Source organism: Fusarium oxysporum, chromosome VIII (assembly GCF_013085055.1).
Source record: "Fusarium oxysporum Fo47 chromosome VIII, complete sequence".
NCBI classification, from domain to species: Eukaryota; Fungi; Ascomycota; class Sordariomycetes; order Hypocreales; family Nectriaceae; genus Fusarium; species Fusarium oxysporum.
In genome coordinates, this window is record NC_072847.1 from 2,734,392 (window position 1) to 2,756,237 (window position 21,846).

Below are 21,846 nucleotides of genomic sequence, written 5' to 3' on the forward strand. Positions count from 1 at the left end.
TCTTACCTTTCGAGGTTGGAAAAAGAGTGGTATGCTTGGAGATATAAACCAAAGGACATTTCTCGGAGATTCGGTTCTCTCATCCTAGTCCTGAAAACGCATAGAAGTAAAATCAAAACGTAGACATTTGGATCAACCAAAAGTAGACAGGTGCTGGCCTAGTTGCTGTGCTGTGACGGGAGACTAGGTCGGCGGTTCAGTTAGCCTTGCAAATGGCGATGCTGTCAAAAAGTTCAAGAAATAAATATAAGAAAAAAATGTTAAATATGTCACTTCATGCTGTTCCGGAATGTCGATCGTAAGACGAAAAGTAGATAGTTCCATCACCAGTCAAGTGAGCAAGTATAGTTGTGAAGAGAAATATCATAGTAGAAAGGTTTTTATTACTACCTATGATCTACTTACTGGATGTCCCGAGTCTGGTTCTCAGCTAACTCCCCTATAGAAAAACAAGAGTACTCATAACTCGTAATTCGTGACAAGGCGGGCACATATTCTCTATATCTGTCAGAAAGGGGTCCCCAATTTGTTGATGCCACTACGTCTCCGTAATATTACTCATGGATTGCAACATCTGAAGATCGGACGGGATCTGCCATCCATGGGACACAGCCGCTCGTCGGTACGCATCCACAGCCTCGAACATACTGTAGTCCATGTTCCCCGAACTTCTATTACCGCGATAACCATGGACTCTTTCGAGACGAGCTGGAGGGTCCCTTTCGCAGAGATTCATTCTGACTTCAAGGAACACCTTTTCCAGTGAAAGAGCCGGGGACCAACCTGAGTTTGTGAGCAGCTCTGAGCATATAGCGCCGCCAATTGTGACATGACCTCCACCTCCTTGAGCAAAAGGTAGAAAGCGAGGTCGTATCACACGAACGAAAGGCGGCGAGATTGGAAAAGAAGCACCAAATCGAAGCTCGAGCACGATACTCGAGCATCCATGGCTGGCCATGTCTTTGGCAAGTAGTAGGTCCGAGTCGAAACTGTGAAGCTCGACGAACCAATGGAAGAGGTTATCCAGCTTGTCAAAGTCGATGTACCATCCCAGCGTGGCCAGGTTGGTTTTGGACTGGGTCCTTTGTAGGTCTTTGATCTGGCTGTTGAGTGCGCGTAGAGCAGCTGGTGATGATGATGCCCACGTAGGTTCGGCAAGTTTAGGCAGAGAATCAATATCAAGCTGACCTGGTTGAAATGGTGTTACATCGTCAGGTCCTTGTTGTGTTTCACCCAGACCCGAGTCTGTAGACGTCCGCCGTCTTTTTCGTGTTCCTACGAACTGGAGGTCATCACCTTCATCATCCGAGGCTAGTAGAACATCGATATCGTCGCTTGTTTCAGGGCTTTCCAAAGAGCTTGAATCGTTGAGATTAGGGCTTCCGTTTGAATCCGAATCATCGAGAACGATAGGATGGTCTATGGATGAACCCGTGCCATTCTGCTGGCCTTGCCGGAATGCACGTCGACGAGACTTTGGTATGGCTGATAGAGGGATATGAATTCGTTGCTGCCGTCCATAAGCTAATTGGTAAGCAGGGTCTTGTTCGATATAATACTCATCCTGCACCCTATCAGGAAATAATCCTTCAGAGGATAGGGGGACTGCGGATTCTGGTTGAAGTGCTTGGACTTCAAGAAAGAGATAGCGGCATTGTATCCAATCGATCCTGTTGACGACAAAAAATGGATCCGTCGACACAAATTGAGATGGATTATTGACGATCTCACACATGCTGATGGCACTCGCGACCTTCAATGCTGAGCTTGGCCATCCTTTCAGCGTATCACGGTTGGAATATCCGCGACTAGTCTCGAAGTTTCTTGCCAAATAAACGCCGTTGCCATAGGCACGCCCATGAAGCGTGTTCGAAAAGTCAAGGCCGGTTCGAATGATACTATGCCAGTTGGAAAGAGGGCTTCCATGCCACGCGAAAAGTGTTTGGTAGCTTCTACCGATTCGAGACCTCGGTATTTTCTGCAGCTCATTGAAAAAAATGAGCTCCTTTTCAGGAGAGCCCTGTGCAAAACGAAACTGCATCCAGTGGTTGTTCATGCCGCCAACAAGGCTGCCGTTCTGTGTTTGTTCCTCTGTTGCAGATGCCCCAGGAACTGGGCTATCCTGTACAATATGTGACCTATTCGAGGAAACGATCCAGTTCAGCAGACGGAGTGTTGATCCTTCCATTCCTCTCCAGGAAGATAGCCGGCGCCCGGGTACCTCTTTTAGGTATTGTCTCATTGTTTGCACAGGTGGGATGCAACTGGTCATGAAGTTGAGTGCTTCATCACGGACATTATCCTCGAGTTCGTCGATGTCTTGTCCATACTTGTAAATCAATACTTTTACACCACCTGGGGTAGGTTGGGTAACCTGATTCACAGAATTCTCTGGTGTTTCCTGTCCTATATTGTCAAGACTCGTGAACGTATGCATGACCTTGAACGTAAAGTCGGTGTCGATGCAAGATTCGACACAGCAGATATGTTTCTCGCGATCTACATACTTTATTAGCCTTCTTGTCCAAGCCGATACTTGACACGGTTTTGCATGCATCAGGTTTCACTTACATGTTCTCATGACTGGTGTCAGGGAATCCAGCGTGTTGGCTCCAGGGACGAAAAGCAGTAACCAATGGCCCGCCTTGATAGTTCTGCATGTAGTAAGGTCTTTGGATTCAAACCTCAACACGCCAGTTTTGAAGTAAGCATCAGCGTTGACCGGGGTAGAAGCGCTCGCTGTGAACGCTAACGAGGGACATTTGAGACCTAGTCCTCTGGGAAACTCGCGGAGACGGGAACGGGTGACAGCAGCATAGAAGAAGCTCACAAGAAGGTCGACCACGTATGGATTGTTGATAATCTCGTGTTCGATGCTCTGGCCGAAACCAAGGGACAAATACTGGTAGAGACAAAGCTCATTCTCACAAACGAAAGGTTTTACGGCCTCAAACCCTCCTTTTGCTCTTCGATGGCAAACCAGACAGTACTTGGTGCATTTGATCAATCTCTGGAGGCCAAATTGCATCGCAATGAGAACAATGTTAATCTCGTCTGCATTCCTCGATAGGTAGTCATGCTGAAGGAACTCAGGCTCGAACCAATCATCAGATGAGTCTCGGTCCTGACAGACAATCATATCTTGAGCGTGATCTGACATGTCTCTAGAATGGCGACGTAGGCTCAAATTGTATTCCAGTTCTCGTGCTTCATCCCATGATATCCCTTCTGATCGGCGCAGCCGTAAAAGGGTTGGAAATAAACGGTTGAGAAGTGCATCGAGTGACAACGACATATAGAGGGGAATAAAGGAACCCGTGATCTCTTCGTCTCTGTTTATTGGCATTGCTGGATCGTCCACTCCTGCAAACATCTGCCTCATGGATTTATAACTTGGCCGCGGACTGCTGCATTTGCCGACTCTGAAGTGCATTCGGGTTTGGTCGGGAGGAAGATGCTGGAAGTCCAACACATGAGGATAAGTTGATGGTAGCTTGCAAAGCATGACAATGTATTCGATCGGCCCAAGACCCCAAGCTTCCAAGGCTTCTTCAGGGATCCCAAGCTTGCATACTCGAATAGAGAGCGAGAAGAGGCCGAAAGACGACTGTCGTATTTCTTCAGGCGGGATGGAGATGCAGAACCCCTTTTGTTTGGCTTCTCGCAAGTGACGCTTCAGACGTGCCATTGATTCTGGATCATCGGCTTCAGCGGTGTTCTCTGAGGCAAATTCGCCAGGTAGTAACGGGTCAATGTCTATCTCATCGAACTCGGTTTCAAAGAAGGAGTCTTCGTCATCGGAGAGTAGATCAACATCTGATTCTTCGCCGTAATAGGGCGGTTTCTGTGAAGTTGACTGATTGGGAGTGCTCAGCTTTGTAGCTAACATGCTAGAAATCAATGTGACGGCATCCGCGATAGTAGTGCCATCGGTCAAGCTAGAGGTCTCTTCCAGCCACTTCTCTAGGTCTGTTGGTGTTTCTGAGGAAGTGAAGATCATAAATCCCGGGTGGTTTGGGTACGAGTCTGCATCTTTTGATAGTGCTTGAACATCGATGGGGGGTAGTTCGGCTTCGTGTTCTGCTTCAGGCGTATAAGTGAAAGCGATCTCTCCATCAGAATCGCCCTTGCGCAGATTTGATACATTAGAGAAGCTATCAAGAGCTTCTATCGCGACCCTGAGGTCGAGATTGAATTGCCCGAGACCCATGGCCCCTCTCTATTGTTGTTGAAGGGGGGGAGATGGGAAGATGAAGAGGGAAGATTCAGAAATTTTGGGGAATAGAACAGTTGACCTTGTGCCGAAATTTGACAGGTTCTGGCAAAGTTCGTTTATTGAATGTTCCAGTCATAGCTGACTGTGATTGAAAGTCTGTGTCACGCAAGTACCTCAACTCGAGAGCGTGAAAGAGAAATGGTAATAGGGCTGTTGCTGCCTGCCACTGTCACTGCCACCTTAGTCATTCAAAGACTCTAAAGGGATAGGGCCAATGAAAGAAAGGCCATTCTGCTGCTCAAAGGATTGGCCACATCATAAGTTAGTAGTGATACGAAGAGCATTTGTTGGATAAGTTTACTTAATTTTATTCCCGCCTTTATATGAACGCTCACATCGTTTGATACTGGAGGATGATATTAATATCCATTGATCAATTATATGGACCTGGGCCTAGTTTAGACAGGTAGCTAAGAATCCCCCCTGCTCAGCCCTACCAATGACGTCTGGAGAAACGGACATTTATGGCAATGGCTTTGAACTATGTTGGCAGATAAGAGGTACTCACAAAGGATCATAGCTTGGAGACTGTGATAATATCACACAATTCTGCTTGAATTTATGTGAGTAAGGCGAACTCGCATTTGCAAGAAGTGTCTCTCGGCCATTTCGCTTTGTTACTTCACGTTCGCCTTTCTTTGATCCTTGACTTACGAGAGTGGAGAGCTAAAGCTTTGGTGGGTCCGACTAGAACCCACTCCAGCTTGATCAAGCTCTTCGAACAAAAGGCAGGGATAGAGGTAGGTACCTTGAGGATTCAACCTCGACAAAGACAACAAGAGTCCCTAACAGTCTAACGACGATAGGCTGTAAGGCATTTTTGCTTACAAAGAAGTAAGGGTTAAAAATAGTTGGAGTTCTATTCCAGGAGTATTCTTTCACCGAAATACCTGTATCCACTCAAGCTCCAGGTCTTGGTTTAGGTGACGACCTTTGGTGGATGACTTTGGTAACTTTGGTGACTTTGTCTCCAAGTGAATGGTTATACAATCTTGAACAAGTACACAAATCTACGGAAATGTATTTATGCAGATCGATTGGCAATCAAATCTTGACGCCTTCGCTAATCCATTGGTACTATTGATTAGACTGTGCCATGTCTTATCGCGTGACTCTCGCTCGTCTCACCTATGGACCCTTGCCAACCCCTGCCACAAAGGGATCACACCTCAGTACCTTAGTAGCTGGGATGGGCTGCTGCCTCTGTCAGCAATTCTCGTATTTGACCTCCTCTTCCCCTCCCTCATTTGCGACAACAAACAACTCTACTCTACTTCATCCTCTACACAGTCGCATGTGCATGTTGTGTCCTCTCGCTTCCTATAGTATCATCGAAATGCTTCTTTGACCTTGAGAATTGGCGCGTCTCGACCAATTCAAGTTCGCTGCCCTTCGTTTCATCGTACATCAACAGCAAACGCATCCTACCAGATTCATCCGTGATAACCGGCTGTCTCATTTTCCAATTGACCCAATGGCGATAAACATCTTTTACGGCAGACAACGCCGCTTCGTGTCTCGTCGTTTGACCTATCTCGTTCTCGTTCTCATTGTCTTCGCCTATTCAACCTTGACCCTACTGTCTCCAAATGCCGCCCAAACCGATGTTGCCGAAGATGCCGCAAAAGCAGACGCTTCTAGCAAGATCAAGACTTCTGTCGATGGCATCCGTCACTCGCTCAAGAAAGGCGTGACAGAGCTGAATCCGTTTCGTGGCCCTGCCCATCCACCACCGACTCGAGCACAAGATTCATACCAAGGTACTTCTTGGTGGGCTGATTGGAACTGGTTATCTGTGCCATTCTCCAGCTCGCTTACCCTTGACGAGGATAGAGCACTGCTTCCCCCGCTCCAGGATCGCCCATTCATTTATTGCTACTACGATGCAACGGTAAAGAAATCGAGGGAAGAAAAAGATGCCGACAGCGATCTTCTTCTAACGTGGCGTCGCGCTTGGTGGGCTCAAGGTTTCCGACCAACCATTTTGGGATCGTCTGAGGCAACTGGAAATCCGATGTACCAGGAACTTCAACGGCTTGAGGTTCAGCCCGAACTAAAAGCCGACCTCATGAGATGGCTCGCTTGGCAATCTATGGGAACTGGCATGCTGGTGGATTATACACTGCTTCCAATTGCGCACACTGAGGATCCTCTCTTGGTTTTCCTCCGAAGGGGAAAATATCCTGCCATGACCAGGTGGAAAGGTCTCGAAAGTGCACTATTTGTAGGTCCCAAGGAAGAAGTCACAAAGACGATCCGGAAAGTGATGGACTCGCCCACACTGAAAACTGCTAAAAGTGTTATTGATGCATCAACAAAGAATGACTTCAAGGTCGACAAAGCACAAACTGCACTGGTGCATTATAGCCCAGAGATCATCAAAAAACAATACCCCAAGGTCCATGACAGTGTCACTAATGGAAGGGCAAGAGGATTAGGAGCTCTCAATCGGCTTATCAACGCCCATCTTCACGCTGTATGGCAGAGTAGCTTCCCCGAGGGTATCGAGGTCCTCAAGCCCTTTCCTGAGCACACTACCGAAATGGTCACCCCGGCCTTGAAGCTTGCCGACTCCCTAGCCTTCTGCCCAGACAACCCCATCCCGTCATCATGCCCTCCTGGCATTTCAAGCTGCGCACACTGTGCCGCTGGCACCACATCTATGAAGGTCACTACTCCTGAGCAGTATCAGAATACGAGCGGTGCGTTTGCAATTGGGACAGTCCCTCATCCTTGGACACTTGCGACTTTGACAAGCCTCAAGGAGAGGGTGGACGTTAGTTGGATCCGGAAAGAGGCACCTCGAGACCCTTGGCTTGAGACTATCACAAAAGGACTCTTGGGCTCCAAGGTCTCCAGCAATTCCCGAATCATGCACTTCAAACAGGCTGTGGCCGATGAACACGCCCCGACTCATGCACTGTGGCTGTCGGCTGAAGCTGATATTCCCCCAGATCTGGAGTGGTACTTTGGATTCCGCATTCCCAAGGGCTTGGGAGAGACATATATGGCTATGAGCGGCAAATTCGAGCAAGGGCCCATGCCAGGAAAGGTCAAGGCTGATAAACCAGCAAAGGCGGAGCGTGCCGCGAAGGCTGATGGCGACACAAGGCCTGAAAAGCCTCAACCTCGACCAGAGGATACGCCGAAGGGGAAAGAGCTCACACCAAAAGAAATGCAGGCCAAAGAAAAGGCCCTTCTGGAGCATGCCAAGAAGATTGTTGCCTTCAAGAAATCGACCGTTGACACTCGACTACGGGCATCGCTCGAAGCTTGGAACTTGGCAGACACAGAAGCCTGGAAGTTCGCGCGCGCTTTCCTTGCACGTCGCAGCATGGAACGGATTGAGTGGGAGAAGCAAGAATCCAAGTATAGCGGCGGTGCTGGCTCTGAAAAGGGACGTAATGCTTGGAGTCGTTGGAAGGATTCGAAAGAGCGAGAGTAAAGGATGGCCATCCTCGCGATTCGACACCACACAACTTCTCGACAACATTTTTGGTTTGCGGCGACTGGTCCTGGGCGTTTTTGGGCGTATATATAATGGGATTATGATAATGACAATTGAGCAGTGGTGTCTTGACGGGATACTGAGAAGGGAGGCTTGTCGTTTGACTGGAGTGGAGATGACCAGAGACTTCGGCAGATTAGGAGAGTCACTCATGAATTCAATAACGAAGCTTCCACCACCGCCGCGAAACGAGACTCAGCACGTCGATCATAAACGAATGTGTTTGTGAACTAACTACCTACATATCTGATACCGATGGGTTCTTCAACAGCAGCAACATCTTCCAGTCGCCGCCATCAAAGGCCTGGCCTCTAAGCGCGGACAGTATCACCACCCATCTCACCGCTCAGCTCACGAGAGGTCGGGCCGCGATGCTCCAACACAGCTGCCTTTCCAAGAGTTCCGTTGGTGTACTTGGAAGGAAAAGTACCATTTCCGTTCTGAGCGTGCGCGTTGCTCGTGTAAGAACGAAGAGCAAGACGAGCCGATTCAAGGACCTTCTCGGCGTGGACAACGGCGTCGCGGAGGGCGTTGGCAGTGGGATCCTCGGAGCGGGCGAGTTGCTCGGCGCGGAGCTGGATGATGTGACCGTTGAGCCAGATACCGTCGAGCTGGGCTTGGGTCATGTCGCGCGCACCAGAGACGCGGCCGCGGCAAGAAGGGGTGCCGCAGAGGCAGTCGAAGGGCTGGGCCATGTGCCATTCGGTGGAGGGATAGAAGAACTAGACGTCTCATGAGCTATTGGGCATGAGATTTGAGGGGTGAGAATAACGCACTGTAAGCTCATCGCCAACCTTGAGACCCTTGGGTCCAACGAGAATGTTCAAGTTTCCTACATCAAAGAGCTATACCCTCGCGTTAATCAAATTGTCCCTTTCTGAAGGACGGGGGCATTTCAACATCTGGGGCTTCTCCTTCAAGTAGGTCAACTAACGAGAGTAGGTTCGCAAGAATGGTTAATGTACAGCAAGTCACTGTTCAAGTTGAGATGAGTGTCGCGGCCGGTCTGAACGGTAGCGTAGGTCGGTTCGCTGGCGGGCGTGCAAGGAGGGAAATCGAACTTCGCAAAGACAGCAAACGGTGGGAGGGAAACGCGCGAGATGCTCTTGGTGGTGAATTCCTCGGGGTTCACGATGACGACTTCTTGGATGTCGGGGTGAGAGGGCTGGTGCCAGTGGGGAGTGAGAGGAGCCATTGTTGATGGTTTGGTAGCGGGTGAGGCTTGAATATGAGTTCGATCTCTGAAGGTAGGAGTTAGACTGAGAATTGAAGGATATTTTTGACAGGACTTACAATCGAAGTTATATGATGTCGTTGTAGGACGGTGTTAGAGATCGGCAGCGTTGGTGAGACCTCGGTCTAAGTGGAGCTATAGCTTCTGAAAGATGAATTTCGATCAATTGAATACAAAGGTACAAACGAGAACGAGAACACGAGGAAATACAAGCATTCTTATTTAGTTTCTCAATAATCTGCCCACAGCTAATACGCCCGCATACGTACAGTAGCTCGTGTTGGCGAATTGCTTAGCTTGGAGCCTCCGCAGTACCGAAGCAATTCATATGCCTAGACCCTGTTTGACCCGCCCCGCGAAGACATAGGTACGCATACCTCAAGTTGGTTGGTCTCTGGATATTTCGCGCTTGTGTCTTGGTAGTGGCGGGGTAAAGTGATGGGGCCGAGGAGGACTAAGATCCGGAGTACCGGCAGCACCTTGTTTCATTCTTTGTCTATACCTAGAGCTGTAACTATAGCGAAGGCACCTTATATCCCGGAAAGTTATTATCCGCTGGTACCGCCAACATGGCATGAGATAGTCTGTAGCATGAGGCCTTGGCCAGGGGTGACCTATCAGCAATGAATGTGTCACAGAATTAGTGACGTGACAAGAGCAGGAATGAATCTAGACCCAGGGGATTGGCTGTTCCTGGCCCGTGGGGTTGAAGCTACTTTGCAATGGTGGGATATTGGTGTGGAGGGGTACATTGGCTGACAATCACAAGATGGAGGGATAACACAGCAGCTCATGATAGCTAATAGGATAAAATATGCTTATCATGAGGAATGCGTAGTAGGTAATTGAGCCTATATTATTCGGTGTCAATAGTCTTGGGCATCTTGCCCATAAGACAAAGGAATATATCTTGTGGACCATCTCTCTATAGCTCGGCATGACAGCTGACATTGCATGAGGTCTCATGAGCCGTGGTCATGGCTGCGGCGGGCCGAAGAGGTGGGCCGGCATCTCCGTCCTTTAAGCCGAGGTACGCCTCATCTCATCTTCCCATGAGGTGTTTCACAACAGTCATACAACTCTGGTATTATCGAGGCATGTAATCAATAAACCCGCAAATGTTAGTGGTGCATGTCTACTGAGAAAAGGACGCAATTGAGGCTTCATGTCCTACCTTGAAGTGCTGCGTCGGTCAGGTTTTTTTTATTGAAGGGACAAAGGCATACGCCAAGTTCATAGGCATCAACGGTCAAACAAACATAGAAAGAATCAGCTTCGAGAAATAATGAAGTTCTGTCATCATTTGGTGAGTCCATGTGTGCAATTCATTAGCATTGAATGTCTATCCACCAAGCGCTACAGTCTCTAGGCCAGCGTTACTAAGGCTTCAGTGCAGGCGACAAGAATAATTATGTTCCAACGACTAGGCCATTTTGTCACCAGATAAGTAGGGTTCTCTTCAATTCATTGATATCTTGAAACCAAACACTGGATCAACAGGGTCCAATACTGTGTTTTCTTTATTTTAATATCACTGTTTTTATTGTTTCTTTGAATTACATTATTGAGACAAACGCTTCCAAGTTACCCCTCACTTACACATATTCAACTCCCTTTCACAATATCACAATAGTACCACTTTAAAACGAATACATTATAATCGAGTCTAGTAAACGAGAAGTCTGGGAGGAAATTATTGAGCATTTTCTCACCAACTTCGAGACGGTTCTCCCTTCGGTGCGTGAACTCTTCTGCAAGTGTCCAATGAATTACACCACCACCTTTGGTCCCGTGCAAGAGAGAATGAAAGAGAGCAACACCAATATTCCAACATTTTATTGAGGTGGTTCGAAGAAGCCTCTCTAAACGTAAGTTCTTTGCAATGATTGCAAAGTACACATCCTTTAACAGTACTTTTGCTTCAACTTCTCCTTTTCAGGATGGTTGAGAGGCACTCCCTGATAACGACAACAGTTTCGCAGGACGAAGCCATTCACAGCTTCAAAAAAAAAAAAAAAAAAAACGCATGCTTTAACTATTGTGAGTTTGACACTGAGTTAGGATCGTGTTCATAGAAGCTCATCGCGGTCTCCAGTTCGCATTGTGCTTGAGTCCAGGCGTATCACAAGGCATGCACTAATACTCAAGTTTCAACAAATATGCCTAAATCGTCTCTTCCATCTCTCATCCATGCAAGTGTTTCGCACGGAGAACAATAGTGTGTCTTCAAACGCGGAGATCACTTAAGTGTTTGCAAGCCAGGGAGTGGGTGAAGGAGTTCTCGTGCAAACGCTAGTGCCCCCTGACTTATTGATGTGTTGCATTGTATTGAGAGGAACCTGTTATTACAATTAAAGCAACCAGTCTTCTGTCCATCACCTCAACTAAGTAAATGTGACATTAAGTTACCGATCGTGGTATCTGAAGTGTGTAGATGTCCCCCCTGCAGTCTCTCCTATGATCAGCTCGAGTTCTTCACAGTATGCTCTGTTCTCCCCCAGGGATATCATCTCCTGGCACAAAGCAAAGCATTCTCAAAGGCCATTCAAGAGACTTTAAGCTTATACTGTGAGCTTTAATTCACTAATCCTCATCTCATCTTCGCCTTTGTGGCCATTTCCTTCCTCTCTACTCCCCCACCCTCGATGTGAGTATTCCCTTGGTATTATTTCCTTTTCAGAATAGCTTCGCGTCCTTTTACTCTTCTTTCTCTTTCATTTTCCCACCTCTTTATTATCCTTATTCGATTTTGGAGTAGTTATCGTGCTCTTGCCTTCGCTTTCACCTGAGTGTCAGGCGTGCTCGTTGACTCCTTTCCTTTCCTTCTCTCCTCACTCTTCTTTCCTGTGAATTTTCTAACCGTTCATTGTGAATAGATACCGCTCACCGAAAGAAAACACCGCGAGGTAACTTGATCGTGGCTTCTGTATCATTTCACTGTTGGGGTGCTCCTCTCCTCGAAGGGTGGAAGGGGGTCCTTCCCAAAACCAGTGACTTCCCTCTGCACCTACCTCCCTCACTTCGACCTGCCTACCAAGCCTTAACACTCTGATCTTTGAAACAATTACGATCATCAACCTTTCACTTCCATCATCCTCGTTCACTTCACCGAGTATTCGACCCTTGCCTTCGCTCACGACCACACGCTGTTGCTCTCATTGTCAGTCTTTGTCAGAAAACGTTCACTATCTGGCATTCACATCAAGACATTGTCATTCAAGTTGGACGCCTAGAAACAAAGGGCACTGTTCAGTTTGTATCATCTACTGTTTGCTTTTTAGCTGTCAGTATATATCAAGTAAGTTGGAGCTTCCTCCTTTTTCTACCCTTGTGTCGACCTTTTCGCTGCCGGTCCGTTTGCACTGGCGGGATAGCATTGCTTTTTGGGCTGCCCCAGAATCCAGTACACTGTAAAGTCTCCTAGCTACTGCACTTGGCGGATCACCCCTGGTTTCTCATCATGGTCGGTTCAGCCTTTTTATTTAACGACAATATCTTGGCTTGCTTGCTCCTGGTTCTCGTCAACAACTCTCCATTTTGATGCAGCGAGATTTGGCATTGGCTTCCCAAAGAAATACTTGAAATTTTGCTAACTGGGTTCTTTCATCGCAGCTGATTGCTGTCTTTTTACTTGGACCCTTCCAAGATGAGACACATTGTCTACACTGCTCGTGAATTGTTGCGTCTACGTCACAGGCCTCCCCGAAAAGAGATTTCTCGCAAACTCGTCTCCAAGGTCTTGGAAGACAGAGAATTAGGTACGTTCCAATCTCTTTTTTACCCCCAGAACATGAACTTGAAATCTAATTTTAAGCAGAAGACATCATCCGCACCCCTCTCGTGATCAGTCCATCATTGTCCCTTATTATCGAAGAGGGTAACTCCAGCGACTCCGACGAGATGCATCGACGTCCTGCGCAGCAGCTTGACGGCACCGACTCGGATCGCAAGTACCGAGGCCGGAGTGATTCTGAGCTTGATCGAGCACCGACTGTTGCTCCAGCAGATCTCGCAACCCAGAAATCCGAAGGCTTTCAGAAGTTTTACAACTCTGTTGTTTCCCCCACCCATGTTCGGGTCACTGCCGGTGGTCGAATTGTGCCCAACACTCGAGGGCCTCATTCTCCAACATCGAAATGGAGCCGAGAGCGAAGCTCGATCGATGGGCAGAACCAGGCTCGTAATATGAATGGTAGTCAGCCTGAGGGCGTTGCTTATCCCGTTTTCCCTCCTAGTTGGGGCCACTTTGCTCCAATGGTCCCTCCACATGCTCCAGGAACTTTACCAGGAATGGCACTTCGACCTGAAGGATACCATTTCATACCTCCTCCTATGGGTTATAACTTGGCTCCCGTTTCATACCATCAGTTTTCTACCTCTGGTCTCCCAATGCAACTCCCGAGTCAAGCTGGTCCTTATGGCAAGCTTCCGGACGCGGGTATGGAACAGGCGCGAAATATTCACCTCTCTCCTGCCGAGCAGTTCGATAACTCCTGCCCATTCTTATACAACGGACAGTGGTGGATCGCGAATGGAGGCGCTCTATACCCTATCAGCATGCCACCTCAGATGAGCTTTGCACCCCCTGCTGTCCCCAGTCCATCAGCTCCTCGCCCCAGTGGTGATTTCAACGTAGCTCCTGCTAGATATGGACGCCCATCGTCGCGACAGCCTGGACCATTGCCTCTTTGCTTACAGAATGATCCTTCACGTTCCGCCAGTCCTCCCGTGTCGTCAATTCGTCCGAGCTCAATTACCCAGAAGCAGCTTGAGGTTCTTCGCAGCCAAAAACGTTACCACGAAGACCAACTTCGGTACAACAAGCACCAGATCGATGCTGGAGACATGGAAGAACGGCTTCAGAACATTTGCCGAGAGATTGAGCATTTCGAGCGCATGCTGGCGACTCAGCTCGAGTTCGAGTCCAGGAAATACCCCAAGGTCGGGTCTCCTAGCGGGCCCCCTTCCAACTCATCCAATGACTATGGCAACAGCAACAGTGAATCCGATGGCTCAAACGCAGTCAATCCATTGCATCCCTCAGGCTTCGATAATAAATCGTCAGTCGACAAGACTGACACACGCCTTGCGAGTGTTCAAAGTCGGCTACCAACCACGGCAGCCACCTCGGCCAAGAACTTCAGCAATGCGTCGAAGAATGACGATGTACAACAGCGTAAGCCATCAAGCCTTCCGATCCATGCTGCTTTGGCACCTGTCTTCCAGCCGCGCTTAGATCTATCAACATCTGCTATTGCATCTGATGAGGTAGAAGAAGTCGACGAGGGGGCGCAAATCCTGCAATACGAACGCATGTACAAGAACGCTGAGGGCTGGCGAACGTTCTTTAGGAACAAGCTTCATGCTGACAAGAGCATGGGCCCTCCCTATCTCGTTGGGAAGCTCAAGCCAGGAGTTCAGCCAGAAAACGCAAGAGACACTGATTATGTGTACGATCGCGAGTTGACGCCGGATGAAGAGCACGCTCGCTTCACATATTGGGGACGGGCACCTTTTGTCTTCGAGAATGGACTCCCTCTGTATGACGGCAAGAATTTCTATCCACCTTGCGTCATCAAGGAGGAACCTATTAGCGCTGGTGAATATGTTCCTCAAAACGCCTCTGGGTCAAATGAGCCAAAGACGTCGCCTATGAAGCCTAATGAGGTTGATCCTTTCCACGCTGTCTCCGAAGCCACCAGGTCTTCTGCCCGTTACGGCTTTGATGACGCTACTCGCTCCGAGTCTTTGCATCGTACTGACGACTCTCTTCACGCAAGCTCAACCTCTGAGGTGCCTCGATCCGAATCCCACGCTGCTCATTCTGGAAGTCGATACCTGGAATTTCGCAGTGCGATCAATGAGGGCCCACGAAACCCGAGTGAGAAGTTGCGTGCCGGAGTTTCAGACGACTCGGGTGACGAAGAGGGCAATCTTCTCTTCAAAGGGCGCCGAGTTGATCGCGACACGAGGTATGTGAATACCATATTACTCAGTGTGACCGATGCTAACTTTGTAGCAGCAAGTATCCGAAAGACATCTGGTCCACGATGCGAAAGAATGGGAAAACGAGCGCGAACGTAGTTGCAGGACAGGTCTCCCCCATGACTGCTCAAGGTGTGCTGCCTCATTACGCCGGGCATGCTACTGCATCCTTAACTCCTGCAGTTACTACCAACTCTCGTGGTAATAGTGCCAGGCTGGGAGACGTGAACGCTTCCCCAACAGCAAACATCACTGTCGGAAGACGTGAAGAGAACAGACCACCACTTGAACTTCTTGATCAACAATTGCGCGGCGTCAGCCTTCAGGACAAGAGCCACCATGGGTTCTCTACTCGCTGAACAACCTCCCTCTCACATTCTTTCTTGACAACCTTTCCAATTTCTTGGACGCGGGACGATCGATGATGCCGCATCTTCCTTGCTTTCGATAGGCATCAGCCATTGCTCTTATGATTACAATTTGTATTACTTACTGCACAGCTTCTTTCACATGCTACTCATGGTTAAAGCATGGTTTCACAGTCCACCACAGCCGGTGGCCTTTGCATTTGGTTGAATCGGTCAACGCTTAATCAAATAAAGCGCCTAGCACACAGACGCACAGGCAACATCGGTGTTAGAATACTTAACATGTTAGGGTTTCGAGGGTCATGGACAGACGTCAAAAAGTTTGCCTCAATGTGCAGAATAAGTGGTAGATGGATCATTCTCATCAAGGGCATGGATTATGTTCATAGGACTCTATGTTAGATACGTTTGCTCACAAATATTTGTTAGCCATTAGACTCCTCTTCGCACTGGGTCTGTGAATGAACGCTTCTCAGTAAGGATTCTAAGTACGACTTGTCGGGACAAGTGAATGGTAAAATATGACGAATGAGAAATGATGTTTGATTGCAAAATACTAAAAATAACGCTAAAAGCATGTACCTCACCTTCAAATTTCCAGCCTCATTGGCAACTCGGTGAAAATCTTCTAGGGAGAACAGGACCCCATGATAGTAGTTGGGTCCTGCCGGGTTTACTCTTCGCTAGACGTATACCTCGAAAACCATGGATCTAAGTGGTTGACGCGGAGATATCCTAGCGGTGGATCAAGTCTACGACTTACCGCACAGAGGCACCGAAGTGCGACTCAAGTCTACGACAGACAGGCATTGAATTGAATGCGTCTGATGTTCGTGTTAGCATCCTACGAGAGGACAGATGGGTCAGCCACCTGTCCGACATAACATCACGAGGGGACTCGCAAATGTGCATGTGGGGAGACCAGGTCAAGACTTCGGGATAAACCTCCCATGGAGCATTTCACCAGTTGAGTGAAATGGCCATTGAGAACCCTAAAAATTCTCAATTCATCTACCCTGCTGTAGACCAGGTACCGTGCGGTTAGAAGGAAAGCACGTAGGTATCGTAAAAACGCCGGAGTAAAATGCCCATTTCCTCATCAACTTTTGCCCTTTGAGTTGCTCACATTGATGTCGTGATCATGTGAGTGGTGAAAAAAGAAAAAAGATTCGTCCTCGCCATGGAGGAGAGGTTTGATCGTGTCGTCTTGAAGGTTTTGGTGGTTTGGTTTCTGTTATTGCTCGACAAAGTTCATCGCTTAAGCGGTGACCTTGTTGTTGGCAGCGAGCTCACGGCCAACCTTGGAGCGGGCCAGGATGTCCTCACGGTCCTTGTCAAGCTTGAGCTTGGTGATGACGACGTTGGAGGGGTGGATGCCCAGGGGGACGGACTGGCCGTTGGCCTTGTCGCGGGTGACACGCTCGACGTGGACAACGTACTTGAGACGGTACACGGAGGTGATCTTGCCCTCACGGCCCTTGTTGGAGCCACGGACAATAGTGACCTCGTCGTCCTTTCGGATGGGGATAGAGCGGACCTGGGCGTTGTTAGGGACGTGAAAATTTGGGTTGACTGTCGTTAGGACTCACGTTGTACTTCTCACGGAGCTCCTTGGAGAGGGGAGCGCTCATGATGACACGGCGCTGGTCAGAGGGAGCCTTGAAGTGAGCGGCACGGCTCTTGCGTCGAGAAGACGAAACGACTAATTGAGGTCAGAATAAACACGAAAAGCTGTTGCTGCGTATAGAGAAACTCACTGGGGCTGACTTTGACCATTTTGTCGGTGGTTGGCGAGGACGACGCTGGTGAGTTAGTTGAGCGTTGGGCGATGAAGAGCGGATTGACAAAACGAAAGAAAAATTGAAGGAGAAAAAGTTGTGTGGATTTTAGTGAGGTTTGTGGGCACGTGACTGAATTACCCTACTTCGAGCTCGATGGTGGAGTTGGCTGAGTCAGCGATTGCGGGCCGCATTTGCCGCATTGGAGCATTAGAACACCGTTTTTCTTTGCAGGTATCGGCATCAAGTTGAGGAGATGAGAAAAATCTGCATGATGTCGGATGCTAATGGCACATGCGAGGAATTTAAAGTTTTATAGAAGGAATTTTTGACTAGAAAGAAGTGTTGATCATTGACTTGAATCCGTGTGACACGGAGTCATAGTCTTCAATGTCATAGACATGTCTAATCCGAAATAACTGTATGGTATGCATATTGTTTTACAAGAGGAGGGTATTGTACATTTAATCCAACACATCTGTCCCATCTATGCAGACATAGGTCTCTGGAATCGTCCATTGTTATCGTATCTGGCTTCTACAATAGTCGTTAGGCTTTCTATCTTCCTTATGTGACTTGAATAACTTACTGAAGAAGGTGTAACTCAATGTCACAGTCTCTACGCCCTTCATGTTCATATCATTGAGCAGATCAGGGTCCAAGTAGAAGAAAACGGGCATGTCCACAGTCTCGCCCGCATTGAGACGCTGCTCCTCGAAGCAGAAACACTGGATCTTACTGAAGTACGGCGCACACTGGGCAGGTGTCACACTGTAGGTAGCAACTCCGATGATATCCTGGTCACTTTTGTTGGTGGCCTTGTAGAAAGCCAGTGCGGTCTCACCGGGGAGAACTCGCACTTCTCGCTGTTGAGGGACGAACTTCCAGGGCAGGACATCGGAGACAGAGGCACTGAAAGTGACTTTGATTCGCTTGGCGTCTCTAACGGGGACGACTCGGCTTGCGAGATCGCCTTCGTCGCCTGATCCTGGACCGCCGTGGGCACGTACAGGCTGACCGCCCCAGCCGGTGGTTTGGCAGATCTTCAAGTGCATTAGAAAGGATCATGATATTGAGGAGGGAGTGCCTCACCATCTTGTAGAAGGGCACAGAGCCATAAGTGAGAGTTACAAATCCGAGGATTGTACTCAAGACGTAGTACCTGATAATCGTAAGCCACGACCTCTGCAGTCCCATTTTCAATCGTACGCTACGGTCCTGTTCTTCTTGCTATAATGCGCACGAATCTCCTCCATCGTAGGTGTATAAGGCTGTCCCGTGCGGGCGTTATTCGATGCATTGCGGGCAAAGTTGAAGGCATTTCGCTGGAGCTTCGGTCGGGTATTCTGGCAGAAGAAACATGACCATTGTGAAGAAGCCGCTCGGGCTGAACTTCGCGCGAGTCGAGGCGCTACGTTCATGGTCAATTGGGGCCAATTGGTGGTTTTGTTGGTGGTGAGACGTAGCTATTGAGTCGGCTGATGTTTGGGGATTTCTTGCTGACGTCGGGGATCGGGATCTGCAATGCCGATGGTGGAAAGTGAGCTACCCTGTGGAAAAACGCCTATTGATCATGAAGTTTGGCATGTTTAGTAATTGCTTAATTTCGTATATCACATTCAATATCTATCTACTGCGGTATTCCTACTGAATTGTCACTCATTTCTATTTATTGGTCTCCAGTGAACAACTTGTCTTTATATCACAGATGAATAACTAGGTGGCTTTTGCAGACAGACAGACATCTTGGTGTAAGTGACGATGCGAATAGCTTTCTTAAACGCTAGAAAGTGAAGACATGTTCCTTCATTTTGTACTATTATCCTTTAATAACTTCTCCTCTAATAACTTCTGCTTCAATAGAACATCACGTTTTGAATGTGTCAACTATGCCGTCTAGCCGTTAACAACCGCTACACTACAACTGTAGTGGAGGTTTGAGTTCAGCTTACTCAACTGGACGGTTAACTACCTACCATATAAAGACAATTCATCCGCTTGCGGTCCCTGGAACTATTATATGTCAAACCGAAGCACGTGCCATTTAGGTAGTATGGGATCTTCCATGATCATCTTTTAGCAGGAAGTTCGGCAGTGTCTGTGGGTCATGAATCCCTGCTGCAATGGCTACCATCATTAGCTCGTTCGTATTTTGAGGTTCTAGACACCTGCATCGTTTAGCCCTGTCGGCACCACCGAACTTACAGTAGTGTAGTGTAGATGCAGCAGGAGGCCTCGATTATGCTTCAGCAGCTGGAAAGCTTCTTTTTTCGGATACCATAGTGATGCTATCATCTCTTATCCTTTGTGGCTTTGACAGTTTAAAGGGAGTATGCATTGAGCGGTTCTATTGGTTGCACTTACGCGGTGGCACATCATAACCACTCAGACATTTAAACGGATCGATCTTATTAAAAGCTTAGTATCAACCAAGACCCACGGCAGTGACTCTTCAGGCGTGAGGCAATAGACGGAAAGGTACTTTAGTAGCTGCTTGTTTCAACTTGACTCCGAATGGAATGGACCTCGGATTGGCCTTAGACCCGCCGACACGAAAGCTGTAGGCAAGGCAAGATGCGAAAAACCTTAAATAAAAGCCAAGCCCAAAACATGTGTAACACCAAAGAATTCGAAATGTTTCCCGCCATTGACTACTTCTATCCTCTATCCTCTCAGGTGATTGACCATGGAGCGAACGGTAGAGGATAGACACAACAATTCACACTCGGCTCATGAGCTGGAGAGGTTTCATACACCAAAGGAAGAGTTCCAGACTCAACCACATCATGACTACCAGCGAGATGAATCGAATCCCCTCTGCAGGTCAAACTCAACGCCAACGCCAGGCTCGCCACAACAATCCGACAAAGCATTACACCATCGACGACCAAGTAGGGCAATTGCTTTAGAGAAGCTTCGAAATCGTCCAAAGAAGCTACGGAAGGCTCTGGTTGCGAATATCTTAAGATGGTTCGCTTCAGTGCTGTTTGTCGTCGCCATTTACGTGATATTATGGTACTACTCGAAGCTAGATATCATGTCGACAACGACAAAACGAGAATTCAACGCTCTTATTATTGGACTGTCGCTCGGTCTTGGAATGAGCATAACGATATCTCTGGAGGCAATGGCTGTGGAGATCAGATATTGGATTATCAGTCTTCGAGATTGGCCAGATCGAGAGGTAGGTCAAGCTCGGAAATATCGATTGTTAATGGTAACTAATGCCTGGTAGACCGAGTTGATACTGAAAGCAAAAGACTTGACCAAGATCATCCAACTCACTTGGGTATCTAAATCACGTTCACTACGGTCATACGCTGTGGCTTTCATAATACTCAACATAGTATCTCAGATTGCTTTAGCGATGCTCGGTCTCGTCTACTCAACAAACACAGCTGACTCGGCTGCAATTCTACACCCTGGCAATGTCACAATACCAGACATGTCCAACATCGTCACAAACAGAGTTCTCGCAGACAAGTCGCAAAACAACTCACAAGCGCTCGGTGCCTTGCGATACACTGCAAACAGGTACACTAAGGTCTCCCAAAGGTTCCATAAGTAAACGCTAACAAAACGTTTAGTTATGGCACTATCGCCCTTGGGCCGGTCTGGGGAGGCATGGACGATATTCCTAAACCTGGAACACTATGGGACAACAACGATCCTTTGGCATTCTGCGGCGGAAAATCTTGCATATACGTCTTCCAGGAATCCGCTTCACGGCCAAAGAAATACGATCTCGTGGTGAGCACCAACAGGAGTGTCGAAGCCACAGGGTATTGCCGCAGCTGGAAAGTCGCAAAAGGAGGCAACGGCAACGAAATCTCCATCACAATCGACGATGACAAAAAAACAGAAGTCAACATCACAGCCATAAACGGCGCCAACCAAACAACATTCATGTTCAACGCCGCTGCACCTCAGGGCCAAACATGGAGTGAAGTAACAGCCTTTGAAGCCTCAAGTTCCCAAGCATGGTTCTACCGCTGCAACGTGAGTGTTGCACCCGTCGTCAACGCCATACGCAAGGAGCACTACATCGGAAATAACGTCACATCGCTCGCCACTTCAGCCATAGCACTGCAAGGATACGGAGCTTCTTCACTAGGCCCTACGAACAGCGATCGACAGTTTCAGAGTTATCCAGCCGAGTCCTCGTATGGACAGCCCCTGAATGGGAGTACGGAAGATATGGGACAGTTGATGTCGACTTTTGCGATTGGTGTGATAGCTGTTACGGCGCAGGCTTCTACTGGTATAGTAGTTCCGGGGATGCAGCCTGAGAATGGTGTTGTGTTGCAGATTACGAAGTGGATGTATGTCCATCTCATCTTGGGATTGAGTTTGGGTGTGCAGTTGTTATTGGGCGTTGGTATTGCGATACTGTCCAACTTACCTTCGAGGTAGTTGCTACAATGCTTAAAAGTGTAATGGCGTTTGCTTTAGATTCTGGGTATATAGGCAAGCGAATAATGATGATATTTGGACCAATCCTTAACTACCATTGAGCATATTATCCACGTATATTGACTACCACATTTCGCAACTCTCCAGTGGCCTATCTGCATTGAGGAGATATCTCATTGTAGCGACACGTCACCTCCATGTAACATAAGGGCTCTATGATAAGGTTGATCGCAAGTCAAGTCACCACGTAGTCATATTGCGTGGAAGGCATGTGAATGTCATGT

General features: G+C 48.1%; 7 protein-coding genes across 7 annotated transcripts; 3 read left to right on the forward strand and 4 right to left on the reverse strand.

The window, feature by feature from the left end:
* Positions 1-363: 363 nt before the first annotated feature.
* FOBCDRAFT_263503 (uncharacterized protein) lies at positions 364-4,390 on the reverse strand. Its single transcript, XM_031187937.3, has 2 exons — positions 2,572-4,390; positions 364-2,499 (listed from the first exon to the last, which is right to left on the reverse strand). The coding sequence occupies exons 1-2, from the start codon at positions 4,208-4,210 to the stop codon at positions 539-541; spliced, it is 3,600 nt and encodes a 1,199-aa protein (XP_031035202.2). The 5' UTR covers positions 4,211-4,390; the 3' UTR covers positions 364-538.
* A 1,149-nt stretch (positions 4,391-5,539) lies between these two features.
* FOBCDRAFT_49810 (uncharacterized protein) lies at positions 5,540-7,938 on the forward strand. Its single transcript, XM_031187936.3, has one exon. The coding sequence runs from the start codon at positions 5,751-5,753 to the stop codon at positions 7,719-7,721; it is 1,971 nt and encodes a 656-aa protein (XP_031035201.2). The 5' UTR covers positions 5,540-5,750; the 3' UTR covers positions 7,722-7,938.
* Positions 7,909-9,179, reverse strand: FOBCDRAFT_49820 (uncharacterized protein). The gene is made up of 4 exons (XM_031187935.3): positions 9,078-9,179; positions 8,719-9,025; positions 8,561-8,629; positions 7,909-8,506 (listed from the first exon to the last, which is right to left on the reverse strand). The coding sequence occupies exons 2-4, from the start codon at positions 8,977-8,979 to the stop codon at positions 8,096-8,098; spliced, it is 741 nt and encodes a 246-aa protein (XP_031035200.2). The 5' UTR covers positions 8,980-9,025; positions 9,078-9,179; the 3' UTR covers positions 7,909-8,095.
* A 3,485-nt stretch (positions 9,180-12,664) lies between these two features.
* On the forward strand, positions 12,665-15,362 carry FOBCDRAFT_188318 (uncharacterized protein; the record flags this gene model as incomplete). The annotated part of the gene is made up of 3 exons (XM_059608660.1): positions 12,665-12,776; positions 12,833-14,990; positions 15,041-15,362. The coding sequence occupies 3 exons, from the start codon at positions 12,665-12,667 to the stop codon at positions 15,360-15,362; spliced, it is 2,592 nt and encodes an 863-aa protein (XP_059465648.1).
* Positions 15,363-16,417: 1,055 nt separating this feature from the next.
* FOBCDRAFT_49828 (translation protein SH3-like domain-containing protein) lies at positions 16,418-17,210 on the reverse strand. The gene is made up of 3 exons (XM_031187932.3): positions 17,129-17,210; positions 16,961-17,073; positions 16,418-16,908 (listed from the first exon to the last, which is right to left on the reverse strand). Exons 1-3 carry the CDS (start codon positions 17,145-17,147, stop codon positions 16,630-16,632), a joined length of 411 nt encoding a protein of 136 aa, XP_031035197.1. The 5' UTR covers positions 17,148-17,210; the 3' UTR covers positions 16,418-16,629.
* Positions 17,211-17,403: 193 nt separating this feature from the next.
* FOBCDRAFT_230080 (cytochrome c oxidase assembly protein CtaG/Cox11-domain-containing protein) lies at positions 17,404-18,684 on the reverse strand. The gene is made up of 4 exons (XM_031187929.3): positions 18,359-18,684; positions 18,242-18,311; positions 17,739-18,192; positions 17,404-17,686 (listed from the first exon to the last, which is right to left on the reverse strand). The coding sequence occupies exons 1-4, from the start codon at positions 18,568-18,570 to the stop codon at positions 17,637-17,639; spliced, it is 786 nt and encodes a 261-aa protein (XP_031035194.1). The 5' UTR covers positions 18,571-18,684; the 3' UTR covers positions 17,404-17,636.
* Positions 18,685-19,441: 757 nt separating this feature from the next.
* Positions 19,442-21,646, forward strand: FOBCDRAFT_230083 (uncharacterized protein). Its single transcript, XM_031187928.3, has 3 exons — positions 19,442-20,333; positions 20,385-20,683; positions 20,737-21,646. The coding sequence occupies exons 1-3, from the start codon at positions 19,836-19,838 to the stop codon at positions 21,560-21,562; spliced, it is 1,623 nt and encodes a 540-aa protein (XP_031035193.2). The 5' UTR covers positions 19,442-19,835; the 3' UTR covers positions 21,563-21,646.
* Positions 21,647-21,846: the final 200 nt, after the last annotated feature.

Bases quoted from the DNA above. Each gene is read 5' to 3' on its own strand.
- FOBCDRAFT_230083 (XM_031187928.3), top strand. From the start codon at position 19,836: ATGGAGCGAACGGTAGAGGATAGACACAACAATTCACACTCGGCTCAT. The intron at 20,334-20,384 runs GTAGGTCAAGCT...AATGCCTGGTAG, and splicing joins GAGATTGGCCAGATCGAGAG to ACCGAGTTGATACTGAAAGC. The intron at 20,684-20,736 runs GTACACTAAGGT...CAAAACGTTTAG, and splicing joins TTGCGATACACTGCAAACAG to TTATGGCACTATCGCCCTTG.
- FOBCDRAFT_49828 (XM_031187932.3), bottom strand. The intron at 16,909-16,960 runs GTGAGTCCTAAC...AACAACGCCCAG, and splicing joins AGCTCCGTGAGAAGTACAAC to GTCCGCTCTATCCCCATCCG.
- FOBCDRAFT_230080 (XM_031187929.3), bottom strand. From the start codon at position 18,570: ATGAACGTAGCGCCTCGACTCGCGCGAAGTTCAGCCCGAGCGGCTTCT. The intron at 18,193-18,241 runs GTGAGGCACTCC...ATGCACTTGAAG, and splicing joins CTGTGCCCTTCTACAAGATG to ATCTGCCAAACCACCGGCTG. The intron at 17,687-17,738 runs GTAAGTTATTCA...CGACTATTGTAG, and splicing joins ATTGAGTTACACCTTCTTCA to AAGCCAGATACGATAACAAT.
- FOBCDRAFT_263503 (XM_031187937.3), bottom strand. From the start codon at position 4,210: ATGGGTCTCGGGCAATTCAATCTCGACCTCAGGGTCGCGATAGAAGCT. The intron at 2,500-2,571 runs GTAAGTGAAACC...TAAAGTATGTAG, and splicing joins GACACCAGTCATGAGAACAT to ATCGCGAGAAACATATCTGC.
- FOBCDRAFT_49810 (XM_031187936.3), top strand. From the start codon at position 5,751: ATGGCGATAAACATCTTTTACGGCAGACAACGCCGCTTCGTGTCTCGT.
- FOBCDRAFT_49820 (XM_031187935.3), bottom strand. From the start codon at position 8,979: ATGGCTCCTCTCACTCCCCACTGGCACCAGCCCTCTCACCCCGACATC. The intron at 8,630-8,718 runs GTTAGTTGACCT...GCGAGGGTATAG, and splicing joins ATTCTTGCGAACCTACTCTC to CTCTTTGATGTAGGAAACTT. The intron at 8,507-8,560 runs GTGCGTTATTCT...TGAGACGTCTAG, and splicing joins AGGTTGGCGATGAGCTTACA to TTCTTCTATCCCTCCACCGA.